The 24,997-nt window shown below is 40.3% G+C and overlaps 1 protein-coding gene across 1 annotated transcript; it reads right to left on the reverse strand.

Moving 5' to 3' along the window:
- Positions 1–1,240: 1,240 nt before the first annotated feature.
- rnf32 (ring finger protein 32) lies at positions 1,241–8,288 on the reverse strand. Its single transcript, XM_063484357.1, has 7 exons — positions 8,192–8,288; positions 7,469–7,703; positions 7,238–7,380; positions 5,690–5,847; positions 5,449–5,557; positions 2,278–2,445; positions 1,241–1,472 (listed from the first exon to the last, which is right to left on the reverse strand). The coding sequence occupies exons 1-7, from the start codon at positions 8,204–8,206 to the stop codon at positions 1,242–1,244; spliced, it is 1,059 nt and encodes a 352-aa protein (XP_063340427.1). The 5' UTR covers positions 8,207–8,288; the 3' UTR covers position 1,241.
- Between the last annotated feature and the right edge of the window lie 16,709 nt (positions 8,289–24,997).

Below are 24,997 nucleotides of genomic sequence, written 5' to 3' on the forward strand. Positions count from 1 at the left end.
ATCAAACTGCAGAAATGTATTGCTTTAAGGCTTGTAGACATAGTTAAGGTGGTCTGCTGAAGTTCAAACTAAGGATGAGAATGTGGAAAGAAGGTGATTTAAGTGACTCAATGTGGCATGGTTGTTGGTTGTTAATGGGCTGGCCTGAGTATTTCAGAAAATGCTGATCTGCTTTGAGTTTCCCCATACAACCATCTCTAGGGTTTACAGAGAATGGTCTTAAAAAGAAATCATCCCATAAGCAGCAGGTCTTTGGGTAAAAAAGCTTTGATGTCAGAGGTCAGATGAGAATGGCCAGACTACTTCAAGCTGATAAGAAATACGCACTCATTACAAATAAGGTATGCAGAAGAGCATCTCTGTATGCACAACATTTTGAACCTTGAAGCAGATATTTACAGCAGCAGAAGACCATACTGGATGCCTCTCCTGTCAGCTAAGAACTGAGGCTACAGTTCACAAGGGTTCACCAAACTTAGGCAGTAATTAGGAGATAATAGAGTCTGCTGTCTTGCATCAACAGTACAGGCTGCTAGTTGTGTAGTGGTTTGGGAGATATTTTCTTGCCACACTTTGGGCCCCTTGTTACCGACTGAGCTTTGATAAAACACCACAGCCTACCTGAGTATTGTTGCTGACCATGTCCATCCATTTGTGACCACAGTGTGGCCATCTACTGATGGGTGCTTCCAGCAGGATAACACACCATGTCACAAAGCTCAAAACATCTCAAACTGGTTTCTTGAACATGATAATAAATTCACTGTAGTCCTCCAGAGTTACCAAATCTCAATCGAATAGCTTTGTGATATAGTGGAAAGGGATATTGACATTCTGTTGAAGTTTTCTCGAGTGATCAGAAAACAGATAAAACATCAGGCTACCACTCTGCTACCCTGTGTCACAGACATTAAATTGGTGCAGTTGTGCAACTCTCAAAATTGTGATACTGGTTCAAAGTTGGTTATAGGAAAAAAAAATTGGATCAAATTCAAGAAGTTTCCCAGAGAAAAACTGATTTGGTTGAAGTTTCTAACAAAACTGAAAATGTTTTTTTTTTATTCAGTTTGTGACCCACCTCTATGTAGAGGCTGTAACCCAGAGAATATTCATTGTAGGAAAGCATAATTCTGCACAGCTTCAGCAAAAATGCTTATTTTATTTTATTATTTTATACAGTTAATTCTGATTTTATATTGAGCGACCCACATGGATTCATCCAGATTGCCTTCTCCACCCTATTAGATACGTTTTTTGTGGTACGCAGATCTGCACAGTGGACACAAAGGTCTGCTATCTGCAGAGAAGGCCTCAAAGGCCTCAAGACAGAGCTGGTGGAAAAGGTGGGAACAGGACAGGAGCACGGTTGGTCTCCGCTGTTGATGGTTGGATCTCTCCGATACTGTCGGGAGGCTGAGGTTGCTCAGCGCAGTCAGGCAAATGGGGCAGTCCCACACACCTCTCTGGATAACCTGTAGGAGTTTGAAGTAAACCACATAAATTCTCTTGAACTTGCCTTAATATGTACCTGCACAATAAGAGGACATTGAGGTTCTGTTGGCAGAACCTGACAGGTTTGATGGGACACAAAGCAATAACGCGTTTATCAGCGATCCTTATAAAAACAAAGCATCACTTCCATGGATTCACCAATGATTAACCAAAGGCAAGCTTCCTGTATTTAAGGGCCAGCATGCGCCTGCTGTTTAATGTTTCATAACGAGCTGCACGCCAGTTTATAGAGTTTGTACCCGTGAAAAAGGTGCAAGGCATGTGTTGAAAGCGCATTCAGTGTTTGATGCTTCATGTCAAGGCTGAGCCACTCCTGCCTTGTGCTCAACCTTTTCACACCAGATAAAGAAAAAAAACAGACATCTTCTTTGCACACACCCCACTCCCTCTATGGAAAAATGGCACTGACTGCAATGAAAGCCAACAATGGGGCCTTAAGGAACAGCAAATCTTAATGTCTTTTCAGTTCCTCCGCAGTAGGCCAGGTGATGAAAAGCCTGCCGTGCATCATCAGACTTGCTCGTGTTTTTTGGTAAACACAGAGGATTATTAGCCTACTCACTCACATTCATTTGGTAAAAATGAATGATCACCTCTGAGAGATATGTACTTTCTGTATTGCAGCTGTGATGCTGTCGTCCCCTTGCAAGCATTGACTTGTCAAGGGAAAGGCAAGGCTGGAAGAAGAATCAGACTCGGATTAGATATTTTTATGGAGGCTTGTTTAATGATACAAGCGGCTTCTAGTGTATCTCGCCCCCTGACCTGGCTCTTTATTCGGTCCCAGTCGTTCTCCTGAGGTTCGGAGACGCTCTTTCTCTCCAGCTGCTGGAACACTCGTCTGCTTGATGACAGCGAGCGGTCGATATCACTCAGAAAAGCCTCCGTGTCGGTGTGACAGTATCGGACAAAGCTGTCATTCAACTCCTGCAACTAATTAGAAAAACCATTTTAGCGGCACAAAGGATGCGAACGTTTTCATTCAGGCGCACAATAGAGTCGTGTTTTCGGCGAAGGCTAATTGTGTGTGTGTGTGTATGTGTGCGTGTATTGTAATGGCTGAGGCACGCTGACAGGGTGCAGTTGTTAAACAGCCAGATCGATACAGTCACATCTCCCACTAGCATGGAGAATTAATGGAAACCAGTAAAAAAAAGGAAGAGGGTGCTGGGAAACATGGAAACACACATATCACTGACACTTGTTTCTGCTTCATACACCAGACGCACACGCAAACTGCTACACACCGTCTGGGCAGACACTCAGTCAAACCAATTGCACAGTAATTGTTCAATCTAAACGATTGAATACTAACTCCTCTTTTCTAAAGCAACTTCTGATTTCTTGATATTTGTTCCAAAGCCATATTTCTGGATCAGCTTAACCAGCATGACTTTATCTTTCTCAGCTAGATGGAATATATCACATGTCATGGTCGGTTTTCTGTCTATTCAGGCGGACTTGAGCTTTCCTTTTCAATACATAGACAACACAGACTGAGTCCAGTGTGATTTAACTACTTTAAATTTAACTACTTAAAAATTCAGTATCACTTCACAAGAATACTACTGTGAAGAAGCAGCATTTAAACCAAGTAAAACATAGCCTACCCGCATGCCCCACAAATTCTTCTATTTTGGATATTATTTGGTGTGTGGGCAACATTTTCCAAAGAGGGATGTGGACTTTAAATACAGCGCCTTCACTCCTCTCTCTGAAGCATTTAGTCAACTATTCAATTGTCAGATTGACCATTTTAAAGTCTTTTTTTTAATTATTATTATGATGTCTATCTACACAGAATTCATCTGTCTTCTCCCATTTACAGCAGCTGTTGCTAGGCAACAATTAAAACATACTCAATGAAAATATGAAGAGGCTGTACATTCATTTAAAGCCTTCTGATTTGAATACTTTAACTGGTCCAACAACTATCGTGGCTTCATGCAGGCTACAAGCGATTTGATGTTCTGCAGAAATTTTTATCAGACCTTCCTCAAGCTCAAGGTGATGTGTTTAAAATCTCGTCTTGTTTGATCAATAGTCTTAAACCTCCAGCGATTCACTTAATCACATAAGACAGTCACACTATCGGTCTGTGCACCTCGCAAAAGTAAGGATAATTTGTAAGTGCGTTAACAGCAGAGGAGCGTTTGGCCCAGCACCTGCTCTCATACATGCACAAATACAAACCTTATCCCTCAGCCTGCCACAGTGACATCAGAATTGCTTTACAGCTAGGCTTTTATCACTAATTAAACAACTGTTAAGCATTCGGATGGAGGGTTTTATGTGGCTGGCGGACTTTTTTTCGACAGTCAATGCAAACAGCTCAGCCTCTGATGAACTTTGCCTCGCTCCACAGTCGATGCAGACAAGAGCGTGGGGAGGGGGCACGCTATGTTATCTCACAGCAATCCACGTAGTTGTCGGAACTGTCTCGAGGTAATGTGTTGACTCAGGGTCGGACCTCCGAAACAGGACGAAAATTGAAAGCTGGACATCTGGATAAGCTGATAAGAGTTCTGAAACTGGCCTGTTGTTGTCAGTGTTTTTTTCTGAGGAACACCTTCGGGAACACCTGTAGCTTCATGATACAAAGATGCTTTATTGCCGTGTGTTATCATAAGGAAAAACCGAAAGAATAGGTTTCTCCCACTCATACAGGTCCCGGCTCAGCGCTAACACGCCTGTTTGCATTACAGTCAGCTAAGCAAATAAGTCTCCCTCTTGAAAATCAAGTCAATCAGACCTGTCAGCGCTGCGGTGCGCGGCTCTTGAAGATCATCCTCGGTGTGACAAAAGATATGAGAGAATCTCATGACCACCCACAACCACTGAATCACAGCTGATACAGCTGACTCCATCCTGAGAATGTGCACATGGACGTGGTCTAATGTGTTAGAACAGAGTTAATTGGCTCAGTAAAGGCTGTGTCTTTGTTTATGTGACATCTGTAGGGACGCTTTATAGGCGAGAAGATGGAGACGGACAGGGGGATGGGTGGGACACTGTGACCCTTACGACACATTGTAAGTGTGGCCCTCACGCATTTGTCACTTGTGCTTAATCAGCCTCTTGGAAGGAAAGGAGCACTTTGCATGATTGCAACACTCCATAGAGACATAAAAACATACGTGTGTTGGAGCTTATCTATTACAAACAATGGCCGCTGGATGAATTTTCACGAGGGGTTACTCTGCAAACAGATGTTTGGTAAAGAAAAATGGTGACCCGTTTAGCCTTTGGTCATTCAAGGCCTTAGCTGGGGGAGGTTCACTAGGTGGCAATGTTCCCTTTTCCTGAGAGCCATCATGAAAGCGACACAGCTTCAGAGTCAAACGACCCCATTCCCTGACAGATTACGAGATCAGTGGTCAGGGGTTTGTAAAAATGACCTCTTATCGAGTCCGCCTTAGCTTTCAGCATATCACAAACTGCATCAAGCATCCAAAGACATGTTCACCTCCCTCTCCTCTTCACCTTCTTCCATATTACCCAGTGACAGGACTGAACACACACATACACACACCAGACATAAAGAAAAAGCAACCCAAGCATACACACGAGATCTGGTGCAGTTGTGTTGACCCAGGAATGTCCAGACTGTTTGACTAAAACACAAAACTCTCTCCACATTCGTGGACAAACAGTGTATGATTCACAAAAGATCAAAGGAGCTCAAGAGGGTGAGAGCAGGTGAAGAGGTGTGCGTGTGTGTGTGCTAGCACTGGGGTCAGCGAGTCCCTGAAACCCACGTCTGAACCCTCAAGATGTGATAGTCATCGCGGCCATTATTTGACCAGCTACACAGTCAAAGAATGTCCGAGTTAAATTTGGAAAGAACTAAAAAACGGAGGCTTGACGCCCTGTGACGTGATCTTATGTTTGTTTGCTGTGATCACTGTGATGTCATCCCTGCCGTGTTTATCTCACCCTTGATTCGAAAAACTGACGTCTCAGCCTTTTGTCTTTTGGGCAGATAGTTTTCTTGATAGTTCTGTACCACTTACGAGCCATGTAACCTCGCCAGTACGCTTGAATCCTGCACACATACATCATATGACAAGACACCCATGTAACAACACATCCAAATTCCAGCGAGTGTTGCCAATATATGTATATATATGTATGTATATATATATATATATATATATAACTAGCTTATCGCCCCTACCTGGTGGCACACCGATGTCGGAAAAGGCGAGCTGCATCGTTGATGACACGTGTTTCATATGGCTCCCTTCTGCACAGCGGGCAGCGGTTCCGCCCAGAAAACCTCTCAAAGGCCTGCAGACACGCTCGGTGGAAAACGTGAGAGCAGGATAGCAACACCTGAAAAGAACAGTAAGGAAAACATGCAAAAAAAAATCAAATCAAAATTCAGAATCAAAAATCTTGACCTATAATGTTCAGCTCAGATTCCACAGTTGGACTGAATATATGGTGCTGACTTGTCTCCAGCCTTAAGGATGCTGAATGCACATTGGTTTTAAGGAAAGCTTGATTGCATTATGAACACATACAGTGTGTGGTTGTGAGGTTTAAGCCATGCTAAATCTGTGTGTATTCAAGCACATATGTGATCACCTGTATCTGCCTTTCACTGTTATTTACCAAGAGGATAGAAGGAGTCAGCATGACCCCCAGTGGGCCAACTGGGACCTGGACCTTCTTCTACCTGTAAGAGGGACTCCTTTATTGCCTGAAAGTAGAGCACTGAAGCTATGGGGCTGGGCACACAAACCAGTTTACTCAGGTCTCTAGAGGGCAAGGGGGGAGGCGTATTGATTTCCCATTGTTTTTGGCCTGACCAACACACTCCATCACCAGTGAAAGGGCCCCCTGCAGTGTACAATTTCCAGGAGCTCGACAAGCCATTAGACCAGAGAGAGAGAGATTTCACATCTCTCTCTCTCTACGCTCTAAAGCTTCAGGCTGCACTTTGCCATCAAACACACAATATAGAAGTGAAATAAAACATTTGGGAAGCAGAAGAGCTCTTGCTATTTTATTCCTGCAGTGTTGCAAACAATTTGCGGTAAGTATCAAAACATTATCAGCTGCAGAGAGGAGCAAATACTTCAAGCCACACGAATGATTCACAACAACTGCTGTCGTAAGCATTTTCAAGTGTCACATTAACGCTGGAATGCAACATAAGATTTGCAGCACAATTGCAATCGTTACAATATGAAGGCTTTCAAGAAAATGCCAGATCAACAAAGATTCCCTCTTGTCACTTTCCCTTGTTAGCAGGCTCTAATTAACTTTTTTTTTTCCTCCCCCTGAGTCAAACTAATATTTACACGCGCATCTATGGCAACTGTTCTTTGTGAAGCCGTCTATTCTGGTCCCGCATTCTTGAGGAGATTGGCATCTTAAAAGGGGATCGGAAAGGTGTAAAAGACCGAATGACCCTCACAGTAACACACTGATTGCTACATCATCACATCACAGTTGAGTTCCAAGGCAGTATGGGTAAATTTGTACAGTTGTCTACACAGATTAGAACATACAGGAACTGCAGGGGAGAAGGAGGGGGCGAGGGGGATGCTTTGTGTTTCCATGTGTGTGTGTGTGTGTGTGTGTTTGTGTGTGTGTAGGGAAACACAGGCTTCCCTGAGGCCAGACACAGAATACAGTAAAAAAAAAGTAAGCAGAAAAGGGGGAAAAAAGAGCTCCCACACAGGGAATTAAGAGGAGCTACTGTGTTGGGGAGTACCTGAGGCTGGAGTAGAAACTCCTCCCTGCATATTGCACAGGGCTGAGCTGATTCCTCCTGCTGAACGGACCTTTCTTTGACCCTGGTCCACTCATCCTCTGTCAGTTTCTCTCTAGGGGAGGCCACCAAACCCAACTTTTGAGCTATAAAAAAAATAAAATAAAAATTACTTGAAGTAATAGTTATAATTCATATCCTAGTCTTCCTAAAATCCCCAACTATTTGTTCTACCTAAAGTTAACGGCGGTGGAGCAGGGCCAAGCACGTATTCTCTCTCTTCTTGCTCATGTCGCCTTTGCAGATCCCTTTCTTCCACTCCTTCTCTCACCTGGGGATGTTTGCCTCTACTGTGTCTCCGCAAAGGGTCAGAAAGTGAGAAATCTGGATGCAGCAGGCTTCGCATTATGTGGTCTTGGAAAGCAGCTGAGGTGATTACCAATTTGCTGCTTGCATTGGATTTTAAGTTCTGTAAAATATGTGAACTGCTGCAGTTACATTCAGTAAATGCATAGCTGGGCAAAAGCAGCGAATGCAGACTTATTTATCTCAGTGAGGATGAGCACAAAGCTATAAACAAAAATGAATACACTGTGAGCTATACTGTCTACAATAACAGCAAAATGCAGGAGGAAATGATTATTAGGTAATCCAGAAATTACATAGACATCATATATATATATATATATATATATATATATATATATATATATATATATATATATATATATATATATATATATATATATATCCCGTATGGAGCTACAGAAAGCCACAGAAAGGAGAAATTTTGTCAACTACTGTGCCCAGTTTCAAGTCTTCAGCTAATGAACTCTGTCAAAGTCTAAGGACCAAAGAAGTAGAAGAAAACTACATTTTCAGATTAGCAAACTACAATGTTTTGTTTAAATAATATCACAAATCTGGGTGAAAAGGAGCTGAAATTAAAACCCAAACCTTCCGCAATGCCATCCTATCAGCAGTGTTTCGGTGGTTACCGGGTTACCAGTCCCCGCCCTCCGCATCGCCAGAGCAACCAAGGACTCAGCCCCATCAGTGCCTCTGATTGGCTGTCGATAGTTTCTAAACTAAAACGGCACGGATTCAACTTTGTGTCGTTAATTAATAACTGCACATTACAGGAATATGTTCAATATCGCAAGTACCTCTAACGCTATTCGTGTTTTAGGATTTGTGATGAATATTTTATCACATAAAGAGCATTGGAATCTGAGCAGCTTACATTTACGGTATTACTGTAAGTATTGTATTATTTGCAGTCCAGACTTCTGTGATTTAATCTAAGCTTATTGAATTTACATGTTCTCTCTTGAGCCACTGAGAAAACTAATGAGCAAGTTATATAATCTACTGAGCAACCAGAAACCAGAATCGAATCCAACAATTCACTCCACCTTCGCTTTAACCTTCCTACCTTATTTCCTTAAAGAATAAAGTACGACAGCTATAGTAAGTGATAATTTTTACCCTTTTGGTCTTTAGTTGATATCTTCTCAAGTCCCTCTGGGGCTGTGGAAGTGCTGGAAACTGCAGATTCAAATACAGCTGGCTCTAAAACCAATCCTCATAATCCCCCACCGCCTAGTGAAATGAACACATTTACATCCAAGTACAAAAACTGCACAACAACAACTGTAAATGGGTATTTTTTTTTATATTGCAGTGTATATTATGTACTATATCTATATCAGCTATTACTGACTTCTCATCTGTGATTGTGACGTTGGTGTCTTTTGAACATTTTTATTGCCATTATCAGAAAACAAATATAGATTGATTAAAATATATGTATATTTATATAATTTATTATTTATATTATTATATATTGTATTTATATACAACCAATTCACAGCAATAGGCAAAAGAACCACCTAGCGAGAGTGGGGAGGAAAAACTTCCTTTTAAAAGGAAGAGACCTCTATGGAGTGGTAGCAATCAGCTCTGACTGCTTGGGGGTCTAGCAAGAAAAACAGAGCATAGAAAGACCATAAACAGGGCAAGACACAAACTATGAGAGATGACATGCAATAGTGACATTTCAACAACACTGCATTAGCATGTGCAAACAAAGTGTAAGAATTAGTTTTAATGAGGAAAACTTGTATTATTGTGGCCTTAGCACACCTGTGAAGGTGTCTGTATGTTTAGGATGAACACAATTTTTCAAGATTTTATGCCGGATATTTTTTTAATCAAAGCAAAAGCTTTTGATACTTCCTCCACCACTGCTCACAAAGTCTTCTAAGTCATTGTCCTTCCATCACCACACAAAGACAAGTCTCTCTCTTTGAAGACTGTGCATCTCAGTCTCACTAATGATTATTTTATTGTCAGGGGGTTGTCATTAGTTGGAACCTGACCAAAGGAGGTTAGCCTAGGTGAGTGTGTCTAGGTGACTCACCGAGCTGTCGTCAGAGTAGGCACTGAACAAAGCTAAGCTGCTCATACCTGTCCTGTGAGCTCAGAGATCCCTCCCAGGTCACCCTTACACTGAAACCATACACACAAACACGCACAGTACAAACCGTCTGTCTTTTTGTGAGCCTGATGAAAAGTTTGCTTTATTTCTCACATACAAGAGGGGGGTGAGGGGGGGGGGGGGGTGCACGACTTTTAAAATGCTTTGCAGCACTGATTGACTTTGATGTGCTCAGTCAGAATCGTTGAAAACAGATGGCCGAGGAGAGGGCTAACGGTGAGGCCTGTCAATCCAAGGAGTCCTCTAAGAAAACAAAGTGAAGACACTGGCTCTGAGAGAGGAGGAAACCCCTGAGCTTCTCAAGAGGCTGCCACATTCTTGAGATTAGGACAAGAAAAACGTAGACTACTGCTGCTAATGCCCCAGACAAAGGCACAGAACAATTTATTAGTTAAGAATTCAAGCTCAGAACTCAATCAAAGGGCCATCGTCCACAGTGCCAGACTTGGAGATTTGGTTTGTTGTTTTAAGTAAATAATCATGCTTAAAAGATACAGCATAGATGGGGCTCAAGTCCCCCATAAAGCCCGCATTCTTCCAACTGTCATCAGAATGGACTTTAGAGCATGCTTTTATTTTCAACGCGACACTGTTTGTCTTTTTCTCTATGAATACCATTTTAAAGAGCTTTTTATTTAACTTTCTTCCCCCTAGACCTCTTTACCTGAGCTGTGGTATTTTGAAATAGACAGCTCGCCTTGACGTGCAGTGAGCTGATGACTTAAGGGGTGAGTTTGAAAAAAGGGAAAACCAGTGTGAAGGACTAGTTTGCAAATTTACACCAATAGCTGGTTGAAAAGACTAATAAATCTGTCAGCTCTGCAGTGCTTGTGCATATGTCTTGGCGCTAAGTGAGGCAGCAAGACAATCGTGTGCTTGACGCTAATTAATATTTGGGTAAATAAGAATCCATACGTGTGAGTAAATGCACAGCATTTTCAAAATATCAGGTTGATTCGTACTCATAAAACTGGTCTGCATCCAAACATCATGCACTGTGATATACTGCATTGTTGTCAAATGAGTAATTGCTGTGAGATATAGATGAGAGAGGGCAGCCCATAATGGTTAATTAACAATTATGTCAGCCAGTGAGATGACCAGGAGACCAATCACTTTGATAGGAGACAGTGTAGGGGGACAGAAATCAAATTACTTTATGACTTGACCCATAATGCTTCCCTAACATGACTTTAATCACTCCATGGTGCGTAGGAGTCCCCCATGGCTCTTTTGGAGTGAACCAGCCTGGAGTGGAGGACAGCGAGGCTTTACCGGTTGCTGTTATCTCCTGCGACATTGCTGAGTAAGTAAGCCATAAAAGAACACAGCCATCATTAGGGCAGTTTGGTTGCTTTTCAGAGAGATGGAGCTACTAATGATTAGACATGTTCTTTGTAAATGAAATACAAATCACCCTGGGCTTTGGGTTTTACTTCATTTACTAAGTGCTACATTACCTCATACTTTGGACCTAACAATGGATTTCCAATAAATCTCCCGGTAGTTGAAATGATGAAGGGGCTCACATATCATGAAACTTGCCAGTGCTTATTAGCACTTGAGAAGTTATTGATCGGGGATTTTGATTAATATTTGCTGGAGGGTATAGTGGCATTCAACCCCCCCACCCCCAACCCTGGCAGCTGGCAGGGACTTCTCTCAGTTACCTCCAGTTTGTGCTGACTGCCAGCCTGAGCTCTGGCAAGACGACAGCCACTGCAGAGCTCTAATGCCAGGAATAATAGGAGCTCACCCTCTATTTCCCGATTCTTCTCCATTATTTAGACATAAACATATTGAAAGCAGGGGGGGTGGCTGTAAAGGGTTTGCTTATTGGAAAAAGTTTACTGTATGGGTCAGGACCACGAAGTATGGGAAAAGCATTAGATAACTGTAATAATAATACTGGAAGCGTTATATTTAAAAATACCCTCTTAAAAACAATCAAACAGACAGAAACCAATAAAAACATTATATTTAGATAGCAACCTCTGATTTTACGGACTCAGAGCTAAATTGCAAGCTGATTTTTTTTTTTACAATTTAATCCAACAAAAGGTAAAATGAAAGCGTTTTTGTGTTGCATACACTCAGTTACAGGTGATCAGACGAGCATCTCTGATTGAACGACAGGTCAAACCTTGAAGCAGATGGGCTAAAGCAGCTGAAGACCATATCTGATGGCCCTCTGTTCAACTAAGAACAGGAAACTGAGGCAACAATTCACTCACCAAAATTGGACAACAGAAGATAGGAAACATGTTGCCTAGTTTGATTTGATTTCAGCTTTGGTAGGGTCCAAATTCATCAATCCATCCTGCCTTGTATCCACAGTTCAGGCTGTTGCTGGTGGTGTAACAGTGGGGGATATTTTTTGGCACACTTTGGGGCCCTTAGTACCAACTGAGCATCTTATATCATATAATCTTATATCATATAATCTTATAATCATCATAGCCTACCTGAGTATTGTTGCTGACCATGTCCATCCCTTTATAACCACGGTGTACCCATCTTCTGATGGATGCTTTAACAGGATAAAGCATCATATCTCAAAGCTTAAATCATCTCAAACTGGTTCTTTGAACACGATAATGAGTTCAGTGTACTCAAATGGATGTGGTGGAACGGAAGGTCTTGGATGTTCAACCAACAAATCTGCAGCATCTGTGTGATCCTATTGTATCAATATGGAGCAAAATCAAAAGGGACTCCAACCCAGTACTAACAGGGTGTGTCTAACAAAGCGGTCATAAAAATTCCCACAAAAATGTGGGTAACAAAACACCTCCTTTGACCTGCAAAAATTAAATAAATAAATAAAGAGAAAAGGAAAAAGGAAAAAAAAGGCAACATTTAATTTAAAGTGCACACATCCCCACAATATGTAATATTATTTAATAGGCCACAAGTATGAGAACATCATGAGGAAAAAAACATCAGGCAAAACTAAAGGAATCAGTTACAAAACAACAGATTTTAGTTTAGGCCCAAGAGATAATTTCTCTGTAATGTACTGCAGCCAGAACCAGTAATTTCTCATAGAATTGTGCGGCCATCTTTCTCCATAATGGACAATAATTGACCCTAATCCATCTCTATGGCTAGAAATAGTCCACCATAATGGCCATAAATTGTTCCCTGCAAAGGCACTTAAAAATCCCGTCACCCCTGCTGTGTGAGAGAGGCATTGCAACTTCTGTACATTCCCTTTAGTCCTTACATTTTGACTCCATGCTGATTACATACAATGAACATCCAGAGGCGTCAAATCATACCTTTTAAGCACAGAGCACACTCAAATGACCTTTGCAGAGTTTTAGTGGCACAATGTAATCCAGGATTTCTGCTAAGAAAAGCATTATTGATTGAAAGCATGACATACAATGGTTCCTGATATAATCCCTATCCGTCTGTAGCAGATGCATCAATTTTACATAAACTATACACTGCTTGGACTCTTAGAACTTCTAGTATTTTTTTCATGGCTCTGGAAATTTTAAAACATATTCATCGACCTTCTAAAAGAGGAGCTACTGTAAACCTAATTAACTTGTTTCATTTTTTGAAAGGGCACCTGCATTAAACAAGCCGAGCTACTGGAGACTTTCTTCCAAACTCCACCATAAATCATCAGCAGCAGCTATTTCATCTGATTGAGCTGCTGCAATGAGCCTGAAGTTTGCCTGTGCTGCGGGGAATGCATTTGCGGCAAGTCTCATAAATGCCAAGTTCTTTGGGCAATAAGAATAAATATCGCAACCACTCTCTAAATTTACCACATAATTGGGGACTTTCCCCATCTGCACAAGACCTTGTTGTATCCTCCTCCCACCTTGCATGTACCACTACAAATGAATCCATCTTTAAGGTGATGAGGTGTAGAAACATAAGAGGATGAGCCACATATAAAACCTGCCAATGCATATCATTAAAACCCCTTTAAAATATTGACAATAATAAGTAAAATAAACTATTGATCAAGATGCATGATGAATGCAATATTTCAGGAATCCTCTTGCATCCCAAACTAGAGTTTGTATTCTAGTACAAATAGACGCTACAGTCACAATTGAAAGTTGGAAGATATCAGTATGCACTAGAAAATGTGGTGGTGAAGTAGAGCTCTTGCTGGAGGCCTTCTCCTGTGCCTTTGTGGTTTTCCTTTGGGTATCCAATCTAGAATCACATGCATGTCCTTGCATGTGATTCTAGATATGTTAAATGATTGGTCAGTAAAAATAGAAAAGCACTATATAAATGTGTGCATTACATTTTGCCCTTGCCCTTGTTTTTCTGTGCTTCCCTGACTTAGTTCTGCTGGACGTCTCCTTGTGAGTTAAAAGGGAGTTCTTTCTTCCCGCTGTCACCAAGTGCTTGCTCATCATCAGATTTGTACATTTTTTGTAAAAATTTAATGAAATTACACTATAAGTAAATTCAAATTCAGTACAGTGTACAATAATTTTAAGTAGTCTGTAAAATCATCGTAATTTTGTTGAAAAACAATTAATATTTCCCCATCTTACAACACAAGTATGCTGAACGTTTCAAGCTGCGGGCCAAGTTATAAAGTGGATTAATCTTTTTCACATCTTTTTTTAATTCAATATGTTGATGTGCGTGGTGGATGTTCTTCTCATTTCCCCGACTTTACAGAAGGCATATAGAAAGGATTTAGAGCAGTTTATTGCTAAAGTTTGTGGTTATACAAGTTGTCTTTTGTGATGCTTCCAACTTTATAAGGTCACATAGGCCTGCAAATTTTTATGGTATTTATTTTGTCTTGTAAGCTACAAAGAGAGGACTATCTTTATTGCATTTATATTGATATAATAAAAGGACAATTGAATATAGCCACACCGCGAAAAGAATATAGCATACATGTGATATAAGATATATAAGGGAAATATATATCTTATATAGACAACATTTTTTAAAGTAGCAGACAGGTTGATTTGGTTGTTTTTAAATATCTGCACAGATCTTGTGTCAATAAACAAGCTATAACATAGATTACGTGGTCTAGCCATGTGTATTATAGTCACAAAGGCAAATTTTATTAATTTTTTTATGAGAAAGAAGATGTCTGGCTCTGGTACATGCAGTAGTGCTGTGTATGCACCTTCCTGCCGCAACAGTGCACAGAAGGCTCCACTCAGCAATCAACATTGGAGTATAAAAGCTTTGAAGACTAGCTGGCCAGCCCCACCGGCCAGCTCTGGCACTGTTATAAGTGCTTCCTTATTTGAGGGCGACTATAGCTCAGGAGAAACAGTGGGTTATTTACCATAATCATAGCTCCTCTAGTCCATGTGTCAAAGTATCCTTGTGCAAGAAATAGTTGCCCCTTGGGCACTGGGGCAACCGTACCCTGAATTGCCCCAGTGCAGTGACAATGATACATAAAAGCGCTGGGTGAACAAGAATTGTAGTAGAAAGTATATTACCTCTGTAAAGCACTATATGACTGGCTCTCATCTTAAAAAGCACTACATGAATACATTTTACTTATTACTTACTTAATAACTAACAGTCTTTTCTTTTTTAACCATTTTACCTTTTTCAGCTTTGAGGATTTGTTGCAAACTTTTTGTTTTAGGTTTTTGATGAACACATTGCCCTAGTTCTCTCTTTAATTGAAACCTTTAAAAAATACAGTTTTATTTGTAGACACTTTAGGTTAATTCGGTTAATTGGAAAATCTAAATTACCCATAGGTGTGAATGCGGGAGTGAATGTGAGTGCGAATGGTTGTCTGTCTCTGTGTGTTGGCCCTGCGACAGACTGGCGACCTGTCCAGGGTGCACCCTGCCTCTCGCCCTATGACAGCTGGGGTAGACTCCAGCGCCCCCCGCGACCCTGAAAAGGACAAGCGGGGGGCAATGGATGGATGGACAAATAATGAGTTAGCACACTTAAATTGTATGGAAACACCTCTAGTAGCAAACAAAAGAGGCATTAATTGGCATGAGACATAGTGCCATCATAATGACAGCCATATATATTTATTTTATTTGCATTTCCATACAAATAAATACACTTATACACATATCAGTCATACAGAGATCAGCGATGCATATCAGGTATATGGATGGATGCTGATTACAGATGTGAGCTGATCAAACCCCCAAAAAGCAGATTATATGTGTTAGGCACAACTTCAGCTACTTTAGAAGTAGGTGACCAATACTGACGTGGGACCAATACTGATGTGCACTGGTCTGGCAATAAAGTTAAAAAAAAATCCTCACCTGCATGAATGTTCAAAACCAAAGCCAGGAAATCACAGAAACTGCTAAATATAAACATTACAGAGCATGTTTACCTTAGCGTTGTGTTACTGACAGAAAATTAATGGTTACATTAGTGTCCTGATGGGTTAGAGGATTAGGCTGTTCACATGACATCACATCAACTATGTATACCTATGTACCTTTGTCTAACGTAATTCCCCATCTTTCTGTCCCTTCATTAAATCTTAACCCTCTACTCTCCACACATACACTCATATAAAAAAAAAAGCAACCCCAAAACAGGTCACACGTGGCAAAGCTCACACTGCCTTTCCACAACAATGTTCAGTGATTAGCTCCAGTCAAAAAACACCAAACAATTTGATTTCAGTTACTGAAAATAAAATCTCCTGAGAGCAACTCACTTACCATAACTCATGTACTTCAAAGCATGTAGAGAGACTGCCAAACATGCATCATCTCTTGGTTTCTTGTTGTAATTTTCATGTGGGATGAAAGTAAAGTAGCAAAACTTATTTGCACCTAGTGTGGCAAAGGTAGGTGCAGCCACAGGTGTTTTTCCTTTCCATTAACTGTCTCATGAAGTGAGCCTCAGCTTTGATGGTTACTATTTGAAAGTAAGTTGCTGGTTACAACATAAACCCGATTCCTAAAATAATAAATAGTCTGCACATTTATAATCATGATTTCCTTCCACTAATGAGAAGTTACAATGAGTGTGTCTTTTTTGTTTTTTGCCTGCAGCGCACAATGAATTAGTAACTTGTAAATCTTTGATTGTCACCACTTAAATCCATTTCCCATTGCACACTGTGTGCACAGGAGCCTTTGATAGACAGCTTGTAAACTGTTGCGTGATCAGAAAGTTACAACTTGAGTAAAGTTAAGGATCCGAGTGATATAGAAAGGAAAACAAAATGCAGCGATATTCATCTACTCTATCTACCAAGATATGCATTCTCTCAGTGCCACATTTATTCCGCTGGAATGTAATTTATATACTGCTGTTAATTTACATAAGCTCCTGCAGGAGGGGCTCGTACTGAAATGTTCCCTTGACCTGCGCTCGTCATGTTAAGTGCGACGCCGGGTAACGTTTCTGCATGGCTTGCATCGATTCACTCACATGCGTGGGGACAGAACGGGAGGATCCAGTGGGAAGAGTGACAAGCTACTGGCTGTTTGCCTGCTCGGTCTTCACTGCCAAAATAAACAGGTGAGCTTCTCATCTTTTCGCACCTCTGCCTGCTCCTGACAGGGAATCACATGGAAGAGAATCAAGAAGAAGCACACCAGACAATACGGACGATGCTTTGGCCTACTTACAAAGTAGCAAAGGTGTTTTGATAGACTCCCCTGACTCAAGCTGGCTATTTAAAATGAGCCATTTTTGTATGGAATAAAAGAACGGCTAGATTTCAAAATGCTTTAGAAGTGCCAGAAGATTAAGACTAGAAAGGCGTAGTGCGAACGTGTTTACATTCCTGTATGATGTCCCACTCCAAGTATCTCATTTGACACCACAAATCAATTTTAGGAGAGATGAAGTGGAGAAGGGCCCGTGAAATTCAAACATTCCTCTGATGTATATTGCAATTTGCTTAACCTTTCGATACGGTCAATAGGGCTACGTCACTCACAGCTAGATGGCTTTTTGTTTATTTTCCCCTCAACATTTGTCACATACTTGTGCTGAAAAACAGGCCGCCGCAGCTGCCCTGCTGGGAACCCAAGATGTCATACAAGCGCCGCAATACCTGGCCATCACAGACTGACAACCTTTGAACTGTCAGCCTTGAAATGACTGAATCCGCTGAGGCTAAACAAGACGTGTCAGGCTAAACAAGCTGGCGTGTAAGCAGACAGTTCAGGTCATGCAACATGGGAACCACAGACTACATCTTTATCAAGAACCTGTGTGACCACGCAGAGATTTACTCACCTCCGTGCACACACCCTCCACTGTACACTCACATCTTATTCGTGCAGCAGTGACTTCAAAAGGAACGTGGAGATAAAACAAAATGAATTGCAGACACATCAAGCCTCCCATGCCCTTTAAAGCTTAATTATACCTGTTGGGGTGATGAGAGACACATCACAGAACCTAGTGATTAATAAACAAATGCCGCATCCCATAAAGTGCCTGACAAGTCCCTGCTTATCACCCCTCGCACTCACAGTCTGGGCTCAGGTGGAGTGCTCATATCAAAGTATATCAAACGGTTAGCCCAGCCTTGGCCAAGAATCAACCCTGATACTCCCTGTTCTGCTCTCCTGGTCATCTTTCCCAGTTCACCTGTCTGTCTGACAGCTGATGAGGGCATCATCCAGACACGCGCTCCACAGCAGCGGTGTCAGTCCACGCTTTCATCTTTCATTGCTAGTCCCAGATCACTCGGCCGGAGGCTTTGTACCTGCCGACATTGTAAGTGTCACATTTGCTGGGGTTTTGTAAACAGACACACCTTTTGTGGAAGATGATGTGAATGAGATGAAGTTACTAACTGCTGGAACTCTGCGGCTGCTGCTGAAGGAAGGGGCTGAGGGCATATTAGATTGCACCGTTTTGAAAGGAAAGGGATACCCATCCACTGGGATCCAAAGTCGCTGTGAGCGCAGTGAGTGCACAGCCAAAAATCAGAAAACACCACCAATGAGACGATAAGAAGTGTGCAAAATATTTATCAAGCTCATTTATCTTGAGTCACGCAGCTTCTTTTCAGTACAGAACAACATAAATCACGGTTTGTGATATTTCTAAGATCTCCTCTGATCACATCTGTACAGGTGTGATCTAGAAACAACAAGTGCAGATTACAATAACAGTGGCAACACCGACAGAATGTGATGGTTTCGGTTTAACTTTTTAATGTAAACTTTAAATTGATATGAATGAACAGTAACCATGAACACAGACTGAATGAGGACATTGGACCCAACTGTTTGTTATGTTGTCAGACTTCTGGTATTTCTAAAGCCCCCCTCCAGTCACTGTGTTATTACACTCTTGGCGATGCATGCGTCTTTTAAGCTGCTTTAGCCAAACAAATGTGATTTAGCCTAATCATTTCACTCAGACAAGTCGGGATTGTTCGGCGGGTTTTTCCACTGACCATTTTGTTTTATCTGCCTCAAAGATTGTTGATATTCACCTTCTTAAGGCCGACTTGTTCTTAAGTTTCGGGTTTAAAGAAAAAAAAAAAAACTGCGCCCATGAAGAATTCTACAATGTCCTGACTTCACTTAAAAGCAGCTACAGTAACCTTTTTGTTTTGTATAAACAATGGATGAAATGATTTGAAGAGAGAGGCTTGAGAAATATGAAGTATTACCACACTCTGCAGGTCCCTAAAACACTGCAAAGTATTTAATCATCTTTCAGCTCATTATTTTGAGTTTATAGTGGGCATAATTATGTCTTGGATTAGTATCAAAGCTCCCAATGACCCATTGTTTAGCCACAGTAGGCAGCTTTATTTATTTTAAAGATACAAAAAACCAGATAAACCCGTGTTTACACATCCACCACCAAACAACAAAATACCTGTGCTCCTGTACCAATATGACATCTACATGTGCAAATTATGGAAAATATTGTACTTTGTGTTGCAGATTAATTGCCAGTTGCATTAATAATGCTAGTGAGACAGAACACGATTCTGCAAAAAGTACTCTTTGGTAAATTGATTCAGTTGCTACAAGGGTTGCCTTTTCGGTTTGGCTAATGCCAGTTTAACTGTCTAAAGTAAACTATTACTGTTTAAAAATTACACAGTGTAAGCTCTATACAAGCTTAGCTTAAATCGTTCTGAGATATAATGTGCATATCAAATGCTATTTGGTGTCACATGACAGCTACTGTCATAACTACGGTCTATTAGGAGAGCCGGTGTGTTGTATTGCTGTGGACTGGTGATAGACTTGGACCAAATGAGAGGGCTGACAGAGACGCTATAAAGTGTGGTATAGTATAAATGGTGATGTCTTACCATTGATTTAACTAATGATGAGTGCTCCGAGTGCAACAATAGTAATTTTGTCATAAAGCTGTCAGCAGTTAATCAATCTGTTAAGGGTTTTCCTCCTGCAATGTAAGATTTATTAAAAGTTCATGCAGGCGTGTTCAGGCATGCTCACAGTCTGGCTACACAAAGCAAGTCTAAATGTTTCACAAGTACTTTGATGTTCCTATTTGTCACGATCTCCATTATTATTTCATCCAAGCTACTTACTGAATGGTTTAAAATTAAGGTGACATAATTGGGCTTATTTTCCACATGTGGACATAATGACATAATTTGTTTCTTTTCTCACCTGTGTGATTTTTTTTTTTTGCCTGGAGTTTGAATATTTCGTCTGAGCTCCTCAGGCTGTTGCTCATAAAGCCAAGACTTGCACTGTAGATGCCTTTAGGACTTTCAAGACCTGTTGGTACATCTGCCAACAATAGGGATTTCCCCAGTTTACACAACTCCAACTCAGCTATCTGTAAAGATTTAGCCTCATTGTTTCCTTTTTTGAGGATTCCTGCCAGTAAAGATTTTGAGGGTTGTTACCTCAGCATCTTTTAACTGAGCCGACTTAATCTTAATGCAATTATTGTAAGGAGCATTGCTCACAGAGCTGTTTTATAATTGCATCCCTTTTTCCCGTTAAAATATATTACTGTAACCTGGTGGTATGGCTGATATAAGCCTTTGAAAATGCTGGAGTTTGTGAACATTGCAGTTTTCCTGGGAAAAAAAAAATCGCCTCTTTCAATGCAGTTATTGCAAACAAAGCGAGGCACTTTGATTTGTTCAGCATGCCTCACACACAGAGTTAGAGTCAAGAGGCAGAACAGTAAAATTTAGTGATAAACTGAAAATAAATCTATATAAAATTGCAAGAGAAGATCATCAAGCTCCAGAGTCATGCTTTCTACCTCACAAACACACAAGTTCATAAATTTTCAAATTCATGACTCTTTGTGAGAAATATGGCATTCAATTAAACAATAGAGGTTGCACCTACCATTAGAGTAGGTTAGCTTAGCATAAAGGCAGGAAATGTGCCCAAACGCAACCAAATGTGCCTGCTAAGGCCTTGATTATCCGCTTGAGTTACAGAGATGTAAATTATTAAAAAATACCAGCCAGTAAGCTTAAGAGTCCATGTGGATCACAGAGACAAAAAAACATAGACCTAGCTTACGGGCTGTAGAAACTAAGCTAACACAGACATACCTTAAACCTTAAACCACCAGAGGGCGACAGCTGTGGTTGCAAAAAGACTTCCAATCAAATCCAACTGCATAAAATAACAGACTTCTGACTTTTTTTCTGTAAATACTTTAAAACTGAGTGTAGGAGCTCAGTCACATAATAAATTAAGTCTTTTTAGCAAATCTTGGTTATACATTTCAAAAAGGAGGGTTATCTAGGGTCTCCTCATTGGCTAAGGACCAGTCAATCACAAGTCCCTAGCCAATGAGACCATCCTTTCCAGTTTTTTAATCAACAGCAGCATCGGAAACACTTATCTGGAGGCTTCAATACGGGACCCAACCAATGGATGACGCCAGTGTAGCTATGTCCACCCATTGTAATGTCTGTACACTTTTTTTTGTGATTGTATGCACGTGTGGAAGTGCGCCTCCGGTGGTGGGCTAAGCACACTTACAAGAAATATAACTACAATGGCTATTTAGCCATGGTGTTTCAAGCTGTGTCAACAAGCAGAATATAATCAACGCTTAACATGTTTTCTGCAATTAATATGCTGTATGTGGTTTCTTTAAACCTGTTCTTAAAACATAAAGTGTGAAAACAAAAATATGGTCATTTATTCATTTATTGCCAGCAGGCTTCTACAGGACCACATGACAAACTTAAAAAAAAATACAAATTTAACATATTTAAACACATTTTAACTAAAGACCTCTGACAGTGGTCTTTAGTAAAAATGGTAAGGGGATGTTTTTAATTCTTTTTTACTGTCTTTAAGCTAACAAGAAACCTTATTTTCTACTATTTTAATTGATCATGTCATCCTTACCTGATTCATTCATCATCCAGCAATCTTATTTAGGTGAAGTAAACATGAAAAAAGATCCACCCAAAAGCAGATTTTAATTTTAACTAATATTTATAATGACCTGTGAAATTATTGTTTTTGTTTTCAGTGCTTTCTCCTGGTGCTCTTACTTTGCCACTTTGAAGTCAGATATTAAAGTGCTTTTTAATGTGGTCATAGGCTTCATATTTTGCCTTCCGACTGTAGTCAGCTCTTCTTAAACACATAGCCAGGGCTGTAATTTTTACAAGTTAAGGCAAAATGCACTCTAAATACAGTATCATAGTTTCAAATGGTTGGGATAACCATCTCATTTTGTATATATATCACCATTTGATATTTAGTCAGCCACACTTTCTCTTATCGAGCGGCATGGTGTTATTAAAATGTATAATCATAGATTTTGTGAATGAAACGGCTCAAAATGGCAGGTATGGAACATTTACTTAGAGTTGTTAGAGTTTTTTTTTTTTTTTTATTTCATACTTGGCAAGCCCCCAAATTGAAATGTGTCATTGTAGAAGGAAGGTTGAACACGAACACAAGTGTAGTTTTATAAGAAAACAGAAACACACTGATAAACAAGAAGATGATGAAAACTCCTTTTCTGGAGAAATTAAATTTAAATTATAAAACTAATGCAGATGAGGACAACCCAGTTTCCTGTAATTTGTTCTATACAGTCGTTGTCAGTTGTTTTATCATCATCATTTTTTTTTTTAAATCTCTGTTGTGTTTCTAGCCCAGTGTGTTTCTTAAAGTCTATAAATGTGAATGTTTTGACAGGAAATTTCTCAAAATAACCTTTTATAAAGAGAAGCTTTCATGCTTTCATGTATTTCAAGCCTTCATCTGCTTAAAAAAAAAGTCTTAAAATTTTAAGCTTCAAAGCTGAAAGCTGAAAGCCCTCTTGAGTCAAACCCTTTTCTGCTGCTTATTAAGTTTTGTCTGCAGGTCTCATCGGACGAGCAGATGATGAATAGGAGGGAGAACATTGGTCACTGGGCGCGGACCACCACGAGCTCCCCTCTGAGTCTCCTCCACAGATATGAAGCGCTGAGATGTTATGAGAACAGGATAGCTCTCGAGACGCTTGCCTTTCACTCCTGAGATGGTGCGTAAACAGAGCAGGGGCCGACAGATGGGCCTCAGCAAACTGGTCCCGTTGACCCTTTAACCCCACTGTCCAGCACTCCCCTCATCTCTACAAGAAAACGCAGAGGAATTCCAAGGAGATTATCATCCTTTATGTCCTCGGGTTTGCTGCCGATTGCGGGTGGTGCGTATACAGAATACACAAGGAAAGCACATTCCCAGGATCCTGGAGTAGCGATGAGGCTACATCCTGCTAAAACACGTGAAAGCGACAAACATAAAGAGGAAATAATGTATAATATCTAATGTGTTCTTATGAGCTATAGGTATGACTCTAAGGTGAGACATCACATGTGGGGGTTTGCTGAGCTGCTAATTTAAAATGAGGCTTTGTAGTTTAAACAAATACCGTGCTTTCCTTATATAGTAAAACTTATTTTGGGTGCAAGTTCAGCCGCTGTTTACCTGTTCACATCATATCTATAGAGAGAGATAATGAGAGAGTCGTCTGTCTGAGTGAAGGATTTGAACTTGCACGGTGAGACACAAGAAAGAAGAGACTAGCAATTTGGAAAATTATCACTTCAGATTGCCTGAAGCTATACTTTTGTATATTCTTGTTCTTATTTTCAACCTATTTCCTGGTATAAGCAGAACCTGCCCAGGGTTTAAGGAGTTAGTAGCTGCTGCAGGATGTAAAGAGGCAGTTTCATTCATAATTTCCTCTGCATAGTATTATTTGGGCTTTATTTTAAAGTGGCACCCTGTGTGCACAAACACACACACATGCACACTATATTTTTTCACTTACAGGTAACTGTCTTTCTTAGTGTTTGTGTTAACAGATGATTCTACTTTTGCAGAGCTGCTGTTTGTAGTTGTGCACAGCATCTGCTATGCAGTCCTGTTGGCTGCATAGCCAATACTACATATTGCTTTTAGCTTAGTAGTATTTTTCTGATATTAACTAAAGTTTAAATTTCTTTTCTTTTTATGTTTTCTACCCCTTGAGCTGAGGTTAATGATGAATTTTATTTGTCAAAGAGGAAAATCTTCAGTTCTTTCCCTGATCTGATGGAAGGGGAACGAGTAGATACAGTAAACCTTCCCTAAAGGTTCGCTGATGTTCATAATTTTATGACAACATCATATCTTCACTTATATTAGTGATGATAATTTTTTCTCACAACGTTTTAGGACAATAACTGAAAATATTCCGTGGATATATACAAATGTGATCTTTTGTTTTATGGCTTTAGATACAATCCAAAGCCACACCGCGTGTTTTGGGAGTTGGTGATGAAAACAGTTTATGTTTTGTTTTTATATAATATAGAAATATGTATATTTTAATAACATTGAAAGGAGAAAATGATTAAGTCATTTGCTTAACTTTGAAGGACCTTTTTTTACAGAGTAGTTATCAAGTTACCATGAAACTATCGTCTGCTTAGCGGTGATGCTACTCTGCTGCGTGTGCTGTCTCTATGACAACAGTACTGTAATGGAGACAAATTTTGGTCGAGCTCAAACAATCTGTGTTTTTTTTCTGTGACTTATAGAATTGCAACATGGCTTCTTTGGAAATCCCATGTTACCTTTTTCCTGATATGAAAACGCACATATGAAGTTGCAAAGCGCTGCTAAAATGATCTCTACTGCTGAAACTGCTGCTTGGCATCCACCCGCTCAACATGACCTAACTACAGCATGTAGCTGCTTTGTAAAGTAACAGTCCCTTATTTTAAGGTGCATTAGTTCGTTAATACACCTTCATTTTTGCTGTTATGGAGAAACATAGTGTCTTTGTGTAGCATAGTTTAAACCTTTACTGATCTGTGCAGAGAGGAA

Source organism: Pelmatolapia mariae, linkage group LG9 (genome assembly GCF_036321145.2).
Source record: "Pelmatolapia mariae isolate MD_Pm_ZW linkage group LG9, Pm_UMD_F_2, whole genome shotgun sequence".
Lineage (NCBI taxonomy): Eukaryota > Metazoa > Chordata > Actinopteri > Cichliformes > Cichlidae > Pelmatolapia > Pelmatolapia mariae.

Coding starts and splice junctions, on each gene's coding strand:
- rnf32 (XM_063484357.1), bottom strand. Junction 7,381..7,468: donor TCCACCGCCGTTAACTTTAG/GTAGAACAAATA, acceptor TTTTTTTTATAG/CTCAAAAGTTGGGTTTGGTG. Junction 5,558..5,689: donor CGACATCGGTGTGCCACCAG/GTAGGGGCGATA, acceptor GTATGTGTGCAG/GATTCAAGCGTACTGGCGAG.